The sequence below is a fragment of the Emys orbicularis genome, chromosome 7 (assembly GCF_028017835.1).
Source record: "Emys orbicularis isolate rEmyOrb1 chromosome 7, rEmyOrb1.hap1, whole genome shotgun sequence".
Taxonomy (NCBI): Eukaryota; Metazoa; Chordata; order Testudines; family Emydidae; genus Emys; species Emys orbicularis.
In genome coordinates this window covers 84,624,369-84,646,628 of record NC_088689.1, presented here as the reverse complement: position 1 = coordinate 84,646,628, position 22,260 = coordinate 84,624,369, and the positions used below count along the sequence as shown (strand labels likewise).

The following is a 22,260-nucleotide window of genomic DNA, read 5'->3' as shown; positions in this document are numbered from 1 at the left end:
GGAGCTGCATGCAGTACACAAAGCCTGCAAACAATTCCTACCATTTATCCAGACTTTGCATGTTCAAGTCATATCAGACAACATGACAACAGTTTACTATATGAACTAACAAGGGGGAGCAAAGGTCAACCTCTCTTTTCATAGAAATAGTCACTCTCTGGAACTGGTTCATTCACCACCAGATCACCCTGTTAGCCATGCACCTTTCAGCAGATACTTCTCCAGACATCACTAATGGGAACTACACAACTTGGCAATACAAAGAGCAGCTTACATCAGTGGAGATTCCCATTTGGGGATCTCTTTGCATCTCAAGAGAACAAGAAATATCCAACCTACTGCTCCAGAGTAGCTCCAGGCCATGACTCCAGATGGGACACATTTCTAGTTCAGTAGTTAGGACAACTGATGTATCCTTTTTCACCCATCCCACCTTTACTCAAGCTCTGAGGAAGATCAAAAACGATAGAGCGCTGGTGATCCAGATTGCAACTAGGGGTGGCCCAGGCAGTTCTGGTTCCTGAGTCCTTGTGCTTGTGCATCCATATTCAGCTCCTTTCCGACCTACTGGCTCAGGACAAAGGCAAGATGAAACACTCCAACTCAGGCCATGTCTAATCTACAGGGACTATAGTGGCATAGTTACGTCAGCGTAGCTATGCTGGCATAACTCCATTATGTAGATGCAGTCTACAGCAGCGGAGGTTTTTTCCCTTTGCTGTAGGAACACCACCTCCCTGAGTGACGTTAGCTAGTTTAATGGAAGCATTTTTCCATTGACCTAGCTGTGCCTAGGGATTATGTCAGCATGGCTACGGTACTCAGGGATGTGGATGTGTAGACCAGACCTCGGCATCCTTCCATATAGCAGCATGATATTTGGATGGATGACAGACCTAGAAAAGTCATGGTTAGAGGCAGTACAACCCATCCTTAGCAGTAGTAGAAAAGATTCCACAAGGAAATATTACACAGCAAAATGGAAAAGATTTTCTGTGTGGTGCCATTGTTGTCCAATATCACACCCCAGAAGATGCTGATATCTCTACTATTCTGGATTACCTCTTGCTTCTAAACATGTCAGGACTATCTCTCAGCTCCTTGTGGGTATGCTTGGCAACTATTAGTGCCTTTCACCCTCTGGTGGACAGCCATTCAGTCTTTGCCCATCCTACTACAATACTGTTTCTGAAGGGACAGAATCTTTCCCCTGATACTGAAACCTTCCCTGATATGGTATGTCCACCAAGACCTGTAAGTGTTAACGAAAGCTCCATTTCAACTCTTAGCCTTGTGTTTCTTCTTTCATCTATCTGTGAAGGTTGCCTTGCTGATTGCAATCACCTGAGCCAGAAGAGTAGGTGAACTGGGAGCTTTTGTGGCTGTACCAGCTTATACTGTCTTCCATAAGGACAAAATTTCCCTGAGGTTACCCCCCAAATTCATCCACAAAGTAATTTTATCTAAAGCAGGTCATCTATTTACCTGTCTTCTATCCAAAACTACATGCCACCAGAGAGGACAAGAAACTACACTCTCTGGATGCATGATGACCCTTCTCATTCTATCTACAGAAGACAAAACCCTTCAAGAAATCTCCTGAACTGTTGTCTCTTTTATGGTACATATGAGAGGGCAAGCAATCTCTTCACAGAGACTTTCCAAATGTATTTTGGGTTGCACCATCCTTTGTTATGAGTTAATGGCAGCCCATCTCCCACAAGATACGAGGGCCCACTTGACCAGAGCCCAGGCTGCATCCGTTGCTTTACTTCAAGATATCCCTCTTCTGGAGATCTGTTGAGCAGCTCTGTTCACACCTCTGTGAACCATTATGCTCTTGTATGATCTTCTACAGTAGATGCATCCTTCAGCAGAGCAGTCCTCCAACTGGTGGTAGAGCAGATGCAGACCAACCTACCCTCCTCAATGAATACTGTTTGTGAATCACCTTGAGTGGATACACATAAGGACCATCACTTGAAGAAGAAAGGTTACTTACCTTGTACAATAACTGGAGTTCTTTGAGATGCGTGGTCCCTATCTGTATTCCACTATCCACCTTCCTTCCCTTCTACTGCAGAGCCTTGGCCTATGGCTATTCGCAGTAAAAAGGGAACAAGAGAAGCAGTCAGTCCACACTGCCACTTATGCCCTCAGTTCAGCACTCAAGGAGGAGAAAGAGTGCAGCTGTGGACCAATGGAGTCTACTAGAAGAAATCTTCCAGTCTTGGGCACATGGAGTACATGCACGCTTCTAATAGACTACAGATAGGGAACCACACATCTAAGATAAACTCCAGTTATTGTACAGGTAAATGACTTTTCATTTTCATCTCCTCTCTTGTCAGAATCACTTTGTCTTAGGCCTTGTGAATCAGGTTACTGATTATGAAGCTGAACAATGTGGCTTAACATGAACAAAATTTATCTAAAATTGATGTTGTTTTTTAAGAAAAACAAATTACCCTTTCCATATGAAAATGTGCATGGTTTTTTTAAATGGTATAAGCTGAATAGTATTTGTTGGTATGTACATTGTTTTTAACCTGTATAACATTGTGGGGAAATGTATTCTGAGTTGTGAAACTGTTCCACGGGGCTTCCTGTAAATCAGCTTGTAGTTGGAATTGCTGCTGGATTTAATCTACATCGGTCAGTGGTATAGGCCCAGCAGCACAGAAGTAACAGTGGGTCACTGTTATTTAGCAAAAATGGGCACAGGAAAGAAATAAACAGGACACACATCTCTGGAGATATCTGCAGATCTTTAGAAGGGTTTAAATCTAGCCTCTAAACATTTGTTTAGCCTTTGTTTTGATTAATTGATCGTTTATTTATGCATCATTCTGAAATGCCTACAGGGTGAGTACTGTAGATGGGCAGAAGACAGAGCTACTGATCATGTTTCTTCCATGCCTCAGCTGTTTGTCTTTAAATTAAACTATTTTATTTTTAAGTTAAGCTAAGTAATATATTAGGATTTCTTACAAATACACTAGTTTTGAAGGGAGTTTTGAAGTGGAGAGAAACTAGAAATAGACTTGCAATGAACATAGCATTTGATGTCAAAACAGCAAGATACATAGGGAGTTCAAAGAGAGTTGAGCTTGGCAGCTTTTATACAGCTGTTATACAGAACTGGAAACCTCTCTAAGCTTTTTAAAAATATTTATAAATATATAATAAAAATGAAAATGGCTTGTATACATTAAAAATTCCTCACAATGTGAAGCATTTTGACTTTGCATGCAAATAGACACAGTGTGGATGCTCATCACCTAGAACACTTCTGATTGGGGCTTTGTAGATGCCCTGAGGGAGGCAAAAAAACTCATCTTTGCCTCCATCACAGCCACAACATAAGATTAAAAATGTTTTATAGAAGTGAGACTCAGATATGGATATCCTGTGCCAAATTCTAGACATCTTCCATTTCATGTCATTTTTTGCAGGTCATCTGTGTACTATGGTGATCTGTGAGGGTAATGGAGGGGAGAGACTGTTTTCACAGCTGAGTACAAAATATTTGTAGTGTATACGTAGGAATAGTGTTAGTCAAATGCAAATGTAATGTGCTGTTTGGGCTTTTTTGATGATTCCATAGTCGTACACCAAACTCTCTATAGGCACATTGAGACCTCATCATTGAAACTCACTGAGAACACCTGTTCCCTCCTTCTGGGGGTAGGGATGGAGTTGGAGGAGGGGAAGAGGATGCAAACAGTTCAGGGAATAACTTTTTAAAAGAGAGTGGGTTAGAAAAATAAACAAACAATAAATATATTCAACATGAGGATTGAAACAATCATTTTTCACGGTTGAAGGATACATTGCATGAAAACTTTAGGAAGGGTGTTCAAAAATAATGAAGTATAAGATTAATAAGCCATACTCTAATAGCCCTATTAGTCATTATAATGTAGCAGTAAGCTATGATGAGTCAGAAATAGGAGTGGGTGTGCATTAGTAGGCTATTGCTGCAATTCTCTGGTGGTTAAAGAAGACAAAAGGCCTTGGGCTAGATCCTAAAATGGGACTTAGTCTAAGCATTGCAGTGCCTAAATTTTAGTCACCCTGCCATCTAATGGAATTTATAACACTGAACCAGGTACTCTGTATAACTCCTGCGGAGAGTTAAGTACCTAAGAATGGGATCCACAAATGCCAGCAAGTTGAGTGGGGAGCTGTCTAAACCAACTAATATGAAATGCTGAAGACCTAAGCCCTGGTATGACCTAAGCCCTGCCCCTCAAAGGAAGTTAGGCGCCTAAGTCCAGGTCTGAGGGAAATGCCTATTTTTGTTTGAGATTCACATGAACCTTCTCCTGCAGCTAGGCACCTAAGGCCTTTCTTGCAAAAGAAGGTGGTGGGGCTTCCCTTTTTAGCCCAGTAGTAAATCATTCCTGGGTTGTGGGACAGGATTGGAAGAGGGACTCAAACTTAGGTCTCTCACGTATTGGGTGAATGCCCTAACTACAGGGTTAAAGAGTCATTCTTGCTCTTTCTCTGACCCAATAAATATTTAATTATTTGTACAAAGTAGAGTGGCTTCTACAGGAGAGCTGGAGAGAGACCCAGCCTAGACTATCCGGGCGGGGTGGGATTTGAGCCCAGGTCTCCCATGTCCATGGGGAGTGCTCTCACCATTGGGCCAAACATTACAAGGTGGAAGCAACATCACTATCACCACCTCCTCCTCTAGATAGGTTTTGTGTGGGATCTGATCTGTTTGGCGACCTCTGAGAATGCCTGCCAGATCAGGCCCTGCAAGCAAGATAGGAGAGAGAATGCCTAGTTTGAGGATTGAGGATCCCAACTGGGCACAGGACTGAGATTGCTGTGCACGTTCCCAGTGGCAGGTTTAAGGGGACTTTACCAGCAGACACTTATGTGACTAAATCCCTTTATGAATTTAACCTCTTGTGCCTCTTAGTGCATCTGAGGCATGCAGCAGTGGCTTACTCATTTCCACTTTTTTGTAGGTCATTGCTGTGTCCTATCAGATCATCAATACAGTGGCCCACTACCGTTAAAATGCAAATTCATTGACCTCCAATTGTATTATTTAATTTCAGTCCCTTGTAGAGCTTATTCTTTTGTATAGACTATCTTTCAATCCCATAAATAAAATGGCCTTTTTCCTCTGTTTTTATTCATTTTTTCTGACTGCAAGACTCATAAGAATGCTATGGTTTGGAGATGCTGTTGCTGAAGCTCTTGGTTTGTTGAATTTCTGTTCCTGCAACTGCTGCCATTTTGACAACAAATCGTGCAGGTTCTGCTAGGTAGTGTGTTCGGGTTTGTCAGAACAACAAAGTCTTAGACATGTCTGAAAAGGATAGGGTAAGAAGAGAGGGGAAAGGACATAAGCTATTCTGTTGATCATGTTGACAAGATATTTCATTTTTTAAATACTAAAGTTAAAATGAATGTACATAACGAGGCATGGCAAAATCATTAACAAGACATTAAAAAAACAAAACTCTGAAACCTCAATTTAGATTTAGATTAATATTTAAATCTCTCCTCTGGAGATTAAACAGGCACAGTTAGAGACTTGCAGTCCATTTTCTGATTATAATATTACCCTTTAGCATGAAAAAACAGGATCATCCTCTGAGATGTTGCTCTTACTACAAATGTTTTTGTACAGGTGTTGACTATTTGAGATTAGTGAAAATGTCTTCAAATGTTTACTGGAATTTCATTTTGTATCACACAATCCAGATCTGTGCAAAATTTGAACATGGAAAGTATCAAACAAAATCACCTTCTTTCTAGGCTTCCATCTCTGTGGAGGATTAAACAACTGTATATATCCTTAAGATAACACATAGTAGATGGGGATTAATAACAGTAGGGTACTCCTGCATTTGGATACCTTAAAGTACTCAATGTAAGAAAATGAAAAAGGGTCTTTTTAAATTAAATACAAAGACAATTTTAAATGCTATCAAGTCTGTAAGAGCCTTTTACATTCAAAGTTAAGGCAACACCACCCTTAAATTATCTCGGTTAAGTATAAAAGGGTTGTCAGAAAAAGCTAGTGGTATTGGTGTATGTCTTAATGAATAACACAAATAAAAGAAAATCATTCTGAATTATGAAAATAAACTGAAAAATCAGTATGTCTAGTATGTTTATGATAAAGGACACAGTAACAATTAGAGGAATACATAGAAGAGAGTACAGACAGGAGGATTTTAGGGTTGAAAATTAATTTTTAAAAATAGTGGTCCAATGCTGTATAAAGTGAATACAAATGTTTCTCATATAATAATTTATATTTTTATTCTTTTTTCCTCCACAGCATTTATCAAGTAGGCACAGTGTCCAGCAAAGCACAACACAGGTAAGATGGCTACAAAACCCTAGCATGATGTCTTTTTTTTCTTTGAAGTCTGTGATAATGTATCTGAATGTAAAGAAATAATGCAAATTGCTGACTGACTGATATGTATATAGAGTCTTTCATCCAAAGATCTCAAAGCATCATTCATCCTTCCCCTGGGTCCCTCTCCAGCCTATGTCTAAGCCTCCTTTACCTCAAATCAAGCTGCTGCTCTTAACAGGGCTTCTGCCATGGAGTCACCCACAAGTAACAACTACAGGTCTCTCTCCTCTCCATCCCCACACCCTTTCCCCTGAAAAGCTGCCTTTTAATTAGCCTTACTGTCACCTAGTTCCCGCTTGGTCACAGAATCTCTGGAATCAGAATGGTACTTCCCAAAATTTCCAGCTTTAAATGACTGGGGCTTATAACAGGTATTGTAGGTTGTGAATGCACCCTGTTATACCTTGATTTATTGTAAAATTTTTACATTTAGATTGTAACTTTAAAGATAGGGCAAATTTGAAAACTAAAATCTTAACATTGTCCCTGTAAGGAAATACATTCCCAGCTCATTCTGAACAGAATTGGTTCAAATTGATTGTTGACCTGCACATAGTGTTTTTATTTACACCAGTGCAAAATAAAAATAAAACACTATCAAATCAGAATGGTAGTATTTTACATGTGCTTTCCACTGGTATAAATGATGTAACTGGTATTAGGTCCAAATGTACACCCTTCTTGGGATTTGGCTCTTTTGGTTACTCAAATATCAATAATAAAGGATAACCACCACCACCACCACCCCCAGCCTAAGCTTTCTCCCTAAATTGTTCCTAGACTTTCCTAACAGAGACCTCTCTATTTTAGACCCCAAATCCCTCCTTCCCCCTAATCTCACATAGCCAGTTCCACATCTCTCATCTCCAGGGTGGTTAATGAGCTGCAACTATTATAAAAAGTCAGCAAGAAGCAGTTTCTGAAGCATTTTTTTTCAGAATTCTAATACCTGCTAACAGTGTGACTCAACAAGAAGAATTGTATTTTCTGGAATCAGGAGCACTGGCTGAGAAACAGAATTGATGTAGTCTGTTTGATGGTTAGATAAATTGATTTCAGATTGGTAACACCATACATCATCTTTTCTCTGTTTCCAAATCCACTGCAATGAAAAACAAATATATAAGTTAAAACTAGAAATACTGAAAACACATCTGCCATATGTCTCTGATATAGCACCTAATTCATGAGGCTAAACTTCTACTCCATGGAGAAGGAAGAACTGAGTTATGACTCTGCCATGTGAGTTATGTGCCCCTTATTTGTGAAGAAAATAATACTTGTTTTTGATTTTTAAAAATCAGGTGGATACGATTCGTCAGCGTCATGGGGAAGCTTGCCGTATGCCAGTGCCCCACCACTTCTTCGTCAGTCTAAAGAGCTTCACCTATAATACTATTGGGGAGGACACAGATGTCTTCTTTTCTTTGTATGATGTTCGAGAGGGCAAGCAGATCAGGTAGGACAATATCAACCTCTTGTTTGCTTTTCATCACATGTGGAAGAATGTGAATACAAAGCTTGGAGAAAAATGTCTCAACTACCTCCTCTCACTCTTGTCATGAGGAATTTTGATAGATGAATTCAGCAACTGGCAGTTTTGTGATGCATACATCAAAATATCAATGTATGGTGTTTTTTGTGTGAGAAGTGTAGTTCTCAGGAAAGTGGGTGACTCAGAGCATTGACTAACAGTAGACATAGCATGGGCAGTCATTGTACAAACTTCCAGATCAGTCCTAAAGCTTAGCCTTAAACAAGTTTTCTAATGTAGTCCAGGTCTTGTGCAGAGTTAAAGTTGTTACTCTGTAAAAAGTGATAATGCTGATTTGTGCCATGTTGTATGAGAGTTTTGAAAGGAGCCCAGCTGTTTGTTTAGGTGCTTGGCTGAGATCATCAAACTCTCTTTCCCTTCTGATCTAAGAAGGATCATAGCGGATTGGAGAGATGCTAGAATTACCACAATAACTCGTGTTCCTCACTCTGAGTTAGATATAAATACATAAATATGGCTGCAGGTATCCATTCTTCTGGCCAGTTTGACTGTACAGTATGTTATAGGCAGCTGCTAGAGCAGAGGTCCCCAAATTGTGGGGTGCGCCCCCCTACGAGGGTGCAGAGGAGCATTTGGGGGGGCATGGCAGGCTGGGCCAGCCCCCATGGAGGGTGGGTCAGGAGCGCCACCCAGCCCTGCCCCCAGTTCTGCTCTGACCCCACCCCCAGCCATGTCCCCCAGCCTCATGTCTGACCCCCTCCCCAACCTTGGTGTGGCTCTGCGCCCGGCCGGGGGCTCAGCTGCCACTCTGGTCCCGCCCTCAGCCCCTGGCCGGGGAGGAAGCAGAGACAAACCCAGCTGCGGGCCTGGCCACGTCTCCATTCCCAGCCCAGGGATGGGAGCGGAGCTACACCCGGCCACAGGCCCACCTGTGGCTCTGCTCACGCCCCAGCCTTGGCCCCTGGCGAGGCTCCGGCCCTAGACCCACCCGCAGCTGTGGCCCCAGCCTCGGCCACCTTACCCCATCTATGTTCCCCCCCAGCCACAGCCCAGCTCCTGGCCCTGGCTTCTGGGGAGGCCAGGGGGCCAGGGAAGCACGACCCTCAAAAGTTTGGGGACCACTGTACTAGAGGTTTCAATATGATATGAAATAGGTCCTATTTTTTTCCTTCTCATAAGTGGTCTTTGGTAATACCAGGATGAAAATTAACAGAAAATGACCACATCAAGTGCCTTGTATCTGAGTAGTGCAGTTAGTATATGTCTTTATCAAGAAAAGTCATTGAGACACCATATGCTGAAGAAAATGTTGCAGGAAAAGGTCTAGTACCACTGGGAATCCTTGACACTTAACTCTTATTGATGTCATCTTACTCCTGCACAACAAAAACAAGTGATGAAAACAGGTTAGAGAGAAAACTAAAGATTTCCAGACTAAAGCTTTTTTAAATTCTAATTATAGGATAAAAGGAAGCTATCATCTGCAATTCATTTGAAAAAAGCTGCACTTATAAATCATTCTTTTGAGCTTTGATTAAATTATGTCTGGGTCCATGGACAGAGATATTTAACATTTGCCTAAAGGAATTTTGTGCCACTGTGATCACAACTGTCTTGTACATTTTGACAGATTTAAATGTGTCCCAAGCTGGGGAAAAAACAGATTTCAGAGCTCTTTCTGCCTTTTGTTTCATTTTGAAAAAAATATTCTTCCAAAGAAGTTGTGGGGTAGATCAACTAATATTTGGGGCTCTCCAGAGTACTAAAAAAAGTAGAAATATTGGAATACCCTAAATAAATCAGTTAAGTCTTATAGTTAAACAAATGTGTCTGCCACCAATTAGCTGGGCATCTTCAAGAACACTTTAAGGAATGTAGGGAGGGAGTCTGACCTGATATTGAGTCAGCTGTTTGATTCCCTCTATCCATAGGAGTTATTAAAATACTTATTTTGGTCTGGTCAGCACACTCAAAGACATGGTCCTCCTCAAGAGAATAGAACAAAAAATAGCTGTCACCAAAAGTTTAGTGTGAGAATGGCACATCTAGATACTTCAAATAAACAAAACTATTCAGTTTCTATAACAATTAACTGAAGTGTCAGAAACTGCTGAGTTCAAGAGCAGCAGTCGGAAATGGGCAAGACAGATGTGCAGCTAGAAAATAAGCTTGTGCAAGGCCTCCAATGGCTTCAGACAGAGAGAAGTTGTCACATAAGAGACCACACTGGCTTAACCAGGAGATCTTCAATTATCTGAAACTCAAAAAGGAATCCTACAAGAAGTGGAAACTAGGTCAAATTACAAAGGAACAATATAAACAGCACAAGCATGTAGGGATAAAATTAGAAAGGCCTAGGCATGAAATGAGATTAAACTAGCTCGAGACATAAAGGGTAACAAGAAAACATTCTACAAATACATTACAAGCAAGAGGAATACCAAGGACAGGATAGGCCTGTTACTCAATGGCGGGTGGAGACAATAACAGTAACTTTTTGGTGTTTCAGTTTTCTCCAAAAAGTTTATTTGCGATTGGACTTCTAACATAGTGAACGCCAGTGAAAATGGGGTAGGATCAGAGGCTAAAATAGGCAAAGAACAAGTTAAAATTACTTAGACAAGTTAGATGTCTTCAAGTAGCCAGGGTCTGATGAAATACATCCTAGAATACTCAAGGAGCTGACTGAGGAGATATTTGAGCTATTAGCGATTATCTTCAAAAAATCATGGAAAATGGGAGTGATTTCAGAGGACTGGAAAAGGGCAAATATAGTGCCAATGTATAAAAAGGGAAATAAGGACAACCTGGGGAATGACAGACCAGTTGCCATAACTTCAGTACCTGGAAAGATAATGGCACAAATAAGTAAGCAATCAATTTACAATTGCCTAGAGAATAATAAGGTAAGTAACAATGAGCATGGATTTGTCAAGAACAAATCGTGTCAAACCAAGCTAATAGCTTTCTTTGACAGGGTAACAAGCCTTGTGGATGCAGGAAAGCAGTAGATGTTGTACATCTTGGCTTTAGTAAGCCTTTTGATACTGTCTCTCATGACCTTCTCATAAACAACTAGGGAAATACAACCTAGATGGAGCTACTATAAGGTGGCTGCATAACTGGTTGGAAAACTGTTTCCAGAGAGTAGTTATCAGTGGTTCACGGTCAAGCTGGAAGGGCATATCATGTGGGGTCCCACAGGGATTGGTTCTGGTTCTCTTCAATATCTTAATCAGTGATTTAGCTAATGCCTTAGAGAGTACACTAATAAAGTTTGTGGACGATACCGAATTGAGGGGGGTTGCAGGTGTTTTGGATGATAGGATTAAAATTCAAAATGATCTTGAAAAACTGGAGAAATGGTCTGAAGTAAATAGGATGAAATTCAGTAAAGAGGAATGCAAAGTACTCCACTTAGGAAGGAACAATCAGTTGCACACATACAAAATGGGAATGGACTGCTTAGGAAGGAGTGCTGCGGAAAGGGATCTGTGGGTCATCGTTGCTTACAAGATAAATATGAGACAACAGTGTAAGACTGTTGCAAAAAAAGCAAACATCATTCCTTGGATGTATTAGCAGGAGTGTGGTAAGCAGGACACAAGAAGTAATTCTTCTGCTCTACTCTATGCTGATAAGGCCTCAACTACAGTATTGTGTCCAGTTCTGGGCACCACATTTCAGGAAATATGTGGAGACATTGGAGAAAGTCCAGAGGAGAGCAACAAAAATGATGAAAGGTCTAGATAACATGACCTATGAAGAAAGATTGGAAAAATTGGGTTTGTTTAGTCTGGAGAAGAGAAGAGTAAAAGGGGACATGATAACAATCTTCAAGTATATAAATGGTTGTTATAAAGCAGAGGGTGATAAAATGTTCTCCTTATCCACTGAGGATAGGACAAGAAGCAATGGGCTTAAATTGCAGCAAGGGAAATTTAGGTTGGACATTAAGAAAAACTTCCTAATGGTCAGGGTAATTAAGCACTGGAATAAATTGCCTAGGGAGGTTGTGGAATCTCCATCATTAGAGGGTTTTAAGAGCAGATTAGACAAACATCTGTCAGGAATGTTTGACATTCTATACCTTGGGGGAGTGTCGTGGAACCCCCATATTCCTCATTTTTATATAATCGTGATCTTACATATAAAGCATGCCTTGTAATGTATCGGGGAAAAGTTCTGATCTGCTGAAAGTCATTTTTCTATCCATATATGTATATCATTAATGCATATGAAGTTATGAGAATTATGTTGTCTGGTTGTCACTAAAACATACTTTAAGTTGGGGATTCAGACAGATATTAGTTCCCCAGAGGCAACAGCAAGGAAAGTAACCAGTGCCCAGGCGGGGTGTGAAACAACCCATCAACAACCATTGTCCAGCAAGGAAGCTACAATTCAATGACTCACTTGCATAAGGCCACACCAGGGGAATTGCTCAACCTTGCCTGGAGACTCAGCAGTGGCCACCCAGACATACCTGGACTTGTGTTTTCCAAGCACATGGACTGAGGGTATAAAACAGACACAGTGACCACATGCTGGGCCTTTCTCCTGCCCCCACCTATGCAGGAAGCAACAAAGACACTCCGAAGATGACAAGACTCCAACTGAGGAGATTGGCCCAGGTTTATGGGACAACCCTGTATATTAAGGACTGCAATATCCAGTGGGGTGAGAAAAACCTGTTTAATCTAGTTGTTGCCCAGTCTAATAGGATTGAGAGTTTAGACTGCATGCTTATATTTTATTTCTTTTGGTAACTAACTCTGACTTTTGCCTATCATTTAAAATCTATCTTTTGTCATCAATACATTTGTTTAACTGTTTATCTTTACCAGTGAGTTTGTATGAAGTGTGTGGCAAAACTGCTCAGGGTACAAAGGCTAGTGTATATCCACTTTCCATTGACGAAGTAGTGAACCAATTAATAAATTTGCTCTGCTCATCTTGAGCAGTGCAAGATGGTGTATTCCTGAGGTACAGTGCTGGGAGCTGGGGGGATTTGGCTCTGGTGCCTTTCTCTGTGTGATTCATGAGTGGCTCTGGGAGCATTCATGCTATCTAGCTGGGTGTGGGGGCTCCACTTGCTGTTGTGCTGAGTGATTACAGCTCCTGGAGGGGCTTTCTGCTTGTCACTAGCAAAGCTTGTCTCCAGCCCAGGCTGGAGAGAATGGTCCCACAGTCCCAGGTTGCACCCTGGGGATCCCATCACAGGATGGTCTAGATAAAATGCAGTCCTGCCTTGAGTGCAGGGGACTGGACTAGAAGACCTCTCAAGGTCCCTTCCAGTCCTATGATCTTATCATTCTATGACCCAGTTCAGGAAAACATTTAAGTGTATGCTTAAATCCTTTTGAATTAAATGTGACTTCATCCTTAAGTGCTTTGCTGAATAGGGATGAAGTTACTCACAATCTTTGTTAATCATGTGCTTAAATGCTTTGCTGAATCAGGGCCTGAATGGCAACATCTATGGGAATGGTACACAATGGAAGATGGGAAAGACCTGAAGAGGCTTTTTGTATAACTGGCAACCAAAAGAAGCTGAAAATAATGCTGACCATGAAGAGGAAAGTACAAGGGCTTCTGAGATACTTGAATGCATACAAAAGTGCCTCAGAAATGCAAACAGTTGTTATCGTGCTCTTGGGGTTGTACCATGCACCAGTGAGCATCTGTAGTGACAACAACATCAGTTTTAATATTGCCCTAACTTCCCAAAGGAAGAGATGCAGGAAGACTGGGATGAGAGGCTGAGCTGCACTTAACTGCTTGAAGACAGGAAATTATCTTTCCTATACCAGAAAAGAAAACAAAGATAAATGTTTCTTTTAAAGTAGATATAAAAACATCTTTTTAGCTTTTGAGCAATAAAGGTTTTCCCCCCTCTCAGTATGCCTTAGAAAATAGTCAAATATTCCCCTGAGTCAATGGCTCAATAGGCTGACGTGGTTAAGGAATGTCAATGTCATAGCCAACAGTATACAAGGGGGTGATGCAGGCAGCATCATGTCTGTCAGCCCTAACTGGAGGGATCAGGTACACATTTTGCAGCTGAATGAACTGGAGGTGGCCTTTCAGTATGAGATTGAGCAAGACTTTAATCCACGAGCTTCAAGATTCTAGTCAAGTGCCTTAACCACTCAGCTACTACACCTATTTTCTTTTGGAAAATAGTACATCAAAGTAAAACCAAGCAAACCTCTGTGCATTCAGTTCTCAATGAAGAGAACAGACTGCTTTTCTTAGTTATCCCTAGGCTGAAGGTTGGATGGTTCCCAGCAAGCATGTCTTAAGCATATAGGCAGTCACAAACCTTGTTGAAGCTGGTGAGCATGATGGTTGCTTTGTTTGGTGAAGCTGTGTCTGGGAGTGAGAAGCTGCCAGAAGCAGACAGAGACAGAAGAAGAAAAGCCAATGAGTCATTAAGAAAAGCACTGGAAATATGGCTCTGAGAGAGCTTTTTGGACAGAGTGCTGGCTGGAAAGAGGCTTGGAACTGTGAGCAAAAAAACTGTCTCCTGTTATTTGATTCCTATTGTGTTCAGGGAAACAGGATTTGTAAATAAATGGGATTGCATCAAAGAAACACCTGACTCTATCATCAGTTTCTCATCCTAATGGAAACAAACTGTAGGACCCCAAACATTGGCTAATCACTCGCACCAATAACTGTGTGTTCTTTTGATATGTGTGAATCCCACTGTAGGTATGCATATGCTTCATGCAGGGAAGATCAGATTTTTTTGGCTAGCAGTGTATGTTGAGGCCGCGGATGGCCCAGGTTACTGTGCGAGGACATAAAGGGCAAAGTGGCTGTGACCCTCCCTCAGTTCCATCTTACCGCCTACAACAGTGAGAAAGAACCTTGTGGTGTACTACCTGCTAGCACTCTATCATGAGCTATTTTTGTTTAACTTCTGAAAATTTTCATAATCGCCTTCAGTCCTTTAGTTTTAACATCTTGGATGGAATAAGCCTCTGTCTGGATCAGATTTCTTCAACCAGACCACCCTTTTACAGATCCCCCTTCCATCCCCACCCCCCCTGTACAAGGACCTCAAGATGGCAGACTGAAAATCTGCAGGCTTCAAGTCTTGTTCATCCTGTGATGGACTAATTCTTCTGACAGACAGGTTATGCGTGGGTGAATGCTATACAGTTGCTTGGTTTGCCTCTCCTGCATTCGTACTCAAAAATTGAAAGAGCCAAGACTGAAGCTCCATCTCTTGGAGCAGTCAATGAGATATCTGTTTGATATTTTATCAGCCTCTGAATCAGCCATAAATGAGGGACTGTTAGACCAAGCAAGAGCTCTGTGGTAGGTGCTCGCCACTACAGCACTAATGGCAAAGCGTATCAAGAAAAGATACCAGGTTTGAGTACTTTCCGGGTTCAAGTACTTCTATTCACACTCTGACCCCAGATCTGTAGTGGTCATCGATGCCCAAGAGCATTGTTCCAACTGCAAGTGGCTGTCAGGCTCTCCTAGACAAATACAACTTTTTAACTTGGGACAGAGTGATACCATTGGTCAACAAGCTCCCTCTTGAGCTCAGAGCAAGGACATCATAAAAGAGGGCCAGCTTGTGTGGAAAATGGCCCTGCAAGCCACACTGGATTCAGTAGATGACATTACGAGGTCTATGGCCACTGCAGTGACCAGGTTTTCCTCATGAAGTACAAACCATGACCAAGAATCTGCAACTTGAAGGATAGAGACTGCAGACTACAACTTCACTGAATAAAGAAAAATTGCAAGTGGCAAACCACAATCATTAGTCTGTATCTCACACATAGGGAGACCTATGCACTAGGGATACCTAAAACACACAAGTTGTACTGCTTCAACTATACCAGAATAGTTAAAGCAATACAGCCCCCATCCCCAACGTGGATGTAGTATAGAGGTGCTTTATAGTACTATAGCTGTTCCTGTATGGAAAGAGAAGTAAGCTAAACTGCTCTAAGGCACTGTGACATGGTGTACCTAGCTTTTGTGGCTCCCTACAGGAGGCCACACAGTCATACTAAACCATGTCCCAGGAAACAGCAAAGTGACAGGAAAGGAGCAGCGAAGGTGGGTGCTTCAGGCCTGCCTAGAGAAGCAGCCAATGGAAGCAGCCAATCAGAGTCCAGTATGCTCAGATAGAAGGAGCTGCAGGGTCTTAGCAGGTCAGTTCCTGGCTGGGACCAGAGGAGTGAAGAAAGGTGCTTCTTTCTGGCTTGGAGATAGCAACAAATCTGAGGACGCTGGCCCTGAGATAGGGCTGGAGATAAAATGGGTCTGGTAGGAAGAAGCCCAGGGAAATAGCAGCAACAGATTGGAGTAAGCAATCCCAACTATACATATAAAATGATGGGGTCTAAATTAGTAGTTACCACTAAAGAAAGAGATCTTCGAGTCATTGTCGATAGTTCTCTGAAAACATCCACTCAATGTGCAGCGGCAATCAAAAAAGCAAACAGAATGTTGGGAATCATTAAGAAAGGGATAGATAATAAGACTGAAAATATCATATTGCCTCTATATAAATCCATGGTACGCCCATATCTTGAATACTGCATGCAGATGTGGTCACCCCATCTCAAAAGAGATGTATTGGAATTGAAAAAGGTTCAGAAAAGGGCAACAAAAATGATTAGGGGTATGGAATGGCTTCTGTATGAGGAGAGATTAATAAGACTGTGACTTTTCAGCTTGGAAAAGAGGCTACTAAGGGGAGATATGATTGAGATCTATAAAATCATGACTGATGTGGAAAAAGTAAATAAGGAAGTGTTATTTTCTCCTTCTCATAACACAAGAACTAGGGGTCACCAAATGAAATTAATAGGCAGCAGGTTTAAAACAAACAAAAGGAAGTATTTCTTCTCACAACCTGTGGAACTCTTTGCCAGAGGATGTTGTGAAGGCCAAGACTATAACAGGGTTCAAAAAAGAACTAGATAAATTCATGGAGGATAGGTCCATCGATGTCTGTTAGCCAGGATGGGCAGGGATGGTGTCCCTAGCCTCTGTTTGCCAGAGGCTGGGGATGGGCGACAGGAAATGGATCAGTTGATGATTACCTGTTCTGTTCATTCCCTCTGGGGCACCTGGCATTGGCTCCTGTTGGAATACAGGATACTGGGCTAGATGGACCTTTGATCTGACCCAGTATGGCCGTTCTTATGTTCTGAGAGGCTTTTTAGCAAGAAAACCAACAGTACCTTACACTTACTCAAGGACTGCAAGGTAATTCTATGCTCGCTTGGATTTAGACATCTCCAGTGAAAGCTGTCTAGATCGTCGGGCTCAACGGGTAGTGATCAATGGCTCCATGTCTAGTTGGCAGCTGGTTTCAAGCTGAGTGCCCCAAGGGTCGGTCCTGGGGCCGGTTTTGTTTAATATCTTTATTAATGATCTGGAGGATGGTGTGGACTGCACTCTCAGCAAGTTTGCAGATGACACTAAACTGGGAGGCGTGGTAGATACACTGGAGGGTAGGGATCGGATACAGAGGGACCTAGACAAATTAGAGGATTGGGCCAAAAAAAACCTGATGAGGTTCAACAAGGACAAGTGCAGAGTCCTGCACTTAGGACGGAAGAATCCTATGCACTGCTACAGACTAGGGACCGAATGGCTAGGTAGCAGTTCTGCAGAAAAGGACCTAGGGGTCACAGTGGACGAGAAGCTAGATATGAGTCAACAATGTGCTCTTGTTGCCAAGAAGACTAACGGCATTTTGGGCTGTATAAGTAGGGGCATTGCCAGCAGATCGAGGAACGTGATCGTTCCCCTTTATTCGACATTGGTGAGGCCTCATCTGGAGTACTGTGTCCAGTTTGGGCCCCACACTACAAGAAGGATGTGGAAAAATTGAAAGAGTCCAGCGGAGGGCAACAAAAATGATTAGGGGTCTGGAGCACATGACTTATTAGGAGAGGCTGAGGGAACTGGGATTGTTTAGTCTGCAGAAGAGAAGAATGAGGGGGGATTTGATAGCTGCTTTCAACTACCTGAAGGGGGGTTCCAAAGAGGATGGAGCTCGGCTGTTCTCAGTGATGGCAGATGACAGAACAAGGAGCAATGGTCTCAAGTTGCAGTGGGGGAGGTCTAGGTTGGATATTAGGAAACACTATTTCACTAGGAGGGTGGTGAAGCACTGGGATGCATTACCTAGGGAGGTGGTGGAATCTCCTTCCTTGGAGGTTTTTAAGGCCCGGCTTGACAAAGCCCTGGCTGGGATGATTTAGTTGGGAATTGGTCCTGCTTTGAGCAGGGGGTTGGACTAGATGACCTCCTGAGGTCCCTTCCAACCCTGATATTCTGTGATTCTGAGTGTACTGCAAAATTTGCACCATCAGCTACAGCACCAGCAAATACAACTTACATTGCCCGACTGTAGTCAGCCAGAATATCACTGTAAAAAGCAGCAGAGATACACTTGAGGACATCAGTCTTCCTCAGTTCCAGCAATGCACAGCACTCTGCTCACACACCATCAAATTTGACAGATTGTTTGAGAGCTACAGCAGAGCTATGGAGTCTATGGAGCACCTCTTTCCGAAGCCTCACCCCATTCCATCAGGCATGCTCAGACATTACCGCCAACAAATGGGTACTGAATATCATCACCCATGGCTATACCATCCAGTTCCTTTACCACCTCCTTCCCTATCCCTCTTCAGGGAACCTTTTTGGGAGCCTTTTTACAAACTATATATTCTTCTTCCAAAGAAAAGATGGGGTCTTTGTCCTGTCCTAGACCTGAGGAGACTCAACAAATACCTATACTGCCTCAAATTCAGGATGGTAGGGCTTGCCTCCTTTGTTCCATTGCTCCAGACTCAAGACTGGTTAGCAGTTCTTGACTTATAGGACATGTATTTCAACACTGCCTGCAATCCACGTGGCACACAGGACGTTTTTCAGGTGATCAATACAGTGTTCTGCCTTTCAGACTCTCCATGGCACTGAAGTTTTCACCAAGTGCCCAGCATTGGTAGTGGCACATCTAAGGAAACAGGAATTTCATGTCTATTTGTACATAGAAGGTTTGGCTGATCAGGAGCAATCCCAGGATTAAGACAAAGACAGCCCTAAATTGAGTCCACTCCCTGTTCTCTCAGTTAAGGTTCCTTGTGAACTTAGAAAAATTGTGTTTCACGGTATTCTAGATGATAGAATTCATAGGACCCCTATTTGACTCATGGTTAGCATGAGCAGCTCTGCTGGAAGGTAGATTCAGGTCCCTTCAGGAGCTTTTATATGACATAAGAACAAGACCATACACAATGGTTTGCATGTTCCTGAGGTTATTAGGACACATGTCTGCATGCATATACATTACGCCACTTGCCAGACTTTGCCTGCAGCCAATACAGTACTGGGTAAGGACAGTGTACTTTCAGGCAAGTCACTGTTCCTCTTCGAATGACTGCACTAGTGCATTCCACTATTGGTGTATGTGCACTCAGTGAACGACCATCTGAAACTTTTTCCCTCAGTGGTTGGGTGGCTTGAGCTCCCCCTGCTGCTGTGTACCACTGCGTGCAGGTATAAAGGGGAGATCCTCCCCAGCCCTCCTCAGTTCCTTCTTACCACCCACGATGGTCACTGGAACTCTGTTCTACACCAGGACAGTTCTTCTCTCAGCCTTTGTGAACATAGCGTACGCATGTATTTAGTTTAGTTTAGTTCCTAGTGTTGTTAGGATAGTTAGTAAGTTTTAGTTCTGTTATTTAAAAAAAAGTTTTTCAGACTTCTTGTTTCCCCATTTGGGTTCTTTTTTCCTAGTCTCACTACCAAAGTATTCCTGGTCACCAGGTTTCAAGCCATATGCTTCTTGCTCCAGCCTATGCCGGTGAGCAACCTGCACAGTTGCTGCCTGAAATGGTTGGGAGAGGCTCACGTGAATGACTGATGCCAGATTTGCAGGGAGTTCAAGCCTAGGATGAAGGATAGGGAGGCTACGCTGAAATTCCTGGTAATGGATGCAGCACTCAGGCCACCATTGAGCTGTGCCAGTCTGAGTCGGTGCTGAGTGCTGCAGCTTCAAAGAGAAGCACATCTCCAGAATTAGCAGAATCCCAGTACCGTTCTTCCTCGTCCATGCTGAGGAAGAAATACAAAGCTTCTAGAGACGAAACCAGAGGAAGGTCTCCACCCTCTTAAGTCTGGTAAGAGGGTTGAGAAGGAATTGAGTAGAGAGCATCTGAAACCTAAGCACTCCTCCTCCAAATCGGTGCCTAAGTTGGCACAGTTGGCTCCATGCCACAAGGGGCATCATCAGGCCCAATGCTGAGAGAGGCATTATCAACTTCTTCTGCACTGCAACAAGAGACCATCTTGATGCCAACTACTGCAGTGGCATTTGTGGCAGCAAGAAACCTGCTTTGCATTTTGGTGCTGGTGTCTCCATCCTTACAAGAGTCCAGTCCCCCGGCACCGTGGCCAGTGATTCAACCTCCAGTACAGCTGTTGCTTGCTTCCCAGATAGGCAACCTCTTGGTACCCTCTAAGAGGAAGCTTGCTATGATGGCATTGCTCTGCTCATTGCCTGGCTCCCAGCATCAAACCCTGGCACTGACGGGATCAGCTCTGCCATTGTCAGAGGAAAGGGAATCTTTGGGGCATATGAATCTCAACCATGAAGCAAGACCCACAGGTCTATGCACAGATCCTTTCTTCCTATTTACCACGGCAACCCTTCAGTGGGATCCATGGGAATGCCCTGCCTCATATCAGTGGTTCTTTTGGAACCCTTGGAGATTTCCCCCAACTTCCTGATCTTCCCCACACTGTGTATATTCAGTGTCCTCATCTAGAAGGGCTGGGTCTACACACTGAGCAGCTCTGTCCCCCGAGTCGAGTACCAGGCGCGGTACCGAGCATCCCGGAGGAGGTTCCAGAGTCACAGCAACAACCAGTAGAGGAGATTCTATCCCCTCCAGTCTTGGCTTCCTCTTCATCTTCACCAGACAAAGCTGACCCTGCCAGTAGGTAGGGGATCTTGGGGGACAACTACTGCACTGGTGGGGTGCAAAATAAACTTTATTAAGAAAATGCAAAAACAGGGAAAATTCAATAGTGAGGGGTATGGGGTTTGTTAAGGTAGACAATTGGGAAGGGGTTTCTTTTAGTAAATAGGATAGGGGGTTTCAATAGTGGGGTACAATACAGTGGGGTACAATACAGTTGGTAACCAATTAACACTGAAGTATAAATGTAACAGGTAGCTAACAATTTCTATGTAAAGAGTGTGTCACAGCAGCATATAACCAACTAACAGTATGGGTAAAATGTGTTAAATAACCAACAACTTTAGGTAAAAATGTGTCACAGTGGTGTAAATGTAAAATGTGAGGTGTGTTAAAGAGAAAAAGGGGTAACCAATGGGGTTTTATGCTAGACTTCAGTAATACAATTGAGGTTTGGCAGCAGTGGGAACGGGGTGAGCACGTGGGGGAAGGGATTAAAAGAGAGAGAGAGAGAGAAAGAAAGTGGTAGAGAAGTGAGGTTGGGGGATGGGGGAAGAGGAGCACGTGGTGAAGCAGAGGCCAAAGGCAGAGGGAGATTTAAACTCAGGGAGACACAGAGAGCAGACAGGCTGCAAGTTTAAACAGCAGAGAGAAAGAGAGAGAGAGCAGACAGGCTGCAAGTTTAAACAGCAGAGAGAAAGAGAGAGAGCAGACAGGCTGCAAGTTTAAACAGCAGAGAGACAATTATACAGAACACAGCAAAAACTTATCTATGATTTAACTTAACCAAGACTACACAAATTAGCAAGTAACAAAACACAATGCAACAATTCTTTAAGCCTAACTTACAGAGTACAATGCAAGCAATTTTCTAAACAGGGAGATTTAAACTTAGGGAGACACAGAGAGCAGACAGGCTGCAAGTTTAAACAGCAGAGAGACAATTATACAGAACACAGCAAAATCTTATCTATGATTTAACTTAACCAAGACTACACAAATTAGCAAGTAACAAAACACAATGCAACAATTCTTTAAGCCTAACTTACAGAGTACAATGCAAGCAATTTTCTAAACCTAACTTAACCACAGCTATGCAAAATGAAATTACAATTTATCTAGACTAAAGGCTAAACCTAACCTAATGGGTGCACCTTATACTAGGGGTAGTTTTAGAGGGCAGAGTGGTGTGTGCCCAGGATACAGCTCCAAGGGGGGGGGAAGGGGGATTAACTAGTGGTGGCTGCAGCAGTGGGGTGGCTGCAAGCTGGCAGCCCAGGATACAGTCCAGGAAGGCACAGGCTTATTTCTAGCAGCAAAGGCGCTGCGGAGCAAGAAACAGATTACAGATACAGACCAAGGAGTTAGCTTGGGTCTGCCTGCTGGGGGAA

General features: G+C 42.7%; 1 protein-coding gene across 1 annotated transcript in view; it reads left to right on the top strand.

Moving 5' to 3' along the window:
• DOCK3 (dedicator of cytokinesis 3) overlaps positions 1 to 22,260 on the top strand; it is a 611,447-nt gene that overhangs the window by 286,721 nt on the left and 302,466 nt on the right. The window contains exons 7-8 of the mRNA XM_065408097.1: positions 6,314 to 6,355; positions 7,702 to 7,856. Coding sequence (XP_065264169.1) covers positions 6,314 to 6,355; positions 7,702 to 7,856 — 197 coding nt within the window. The remainder of the gene's footprint in view (positions 1 to 6,313; positions 6,356 to 7,701; positions 7,857 to 22,260) is intronic.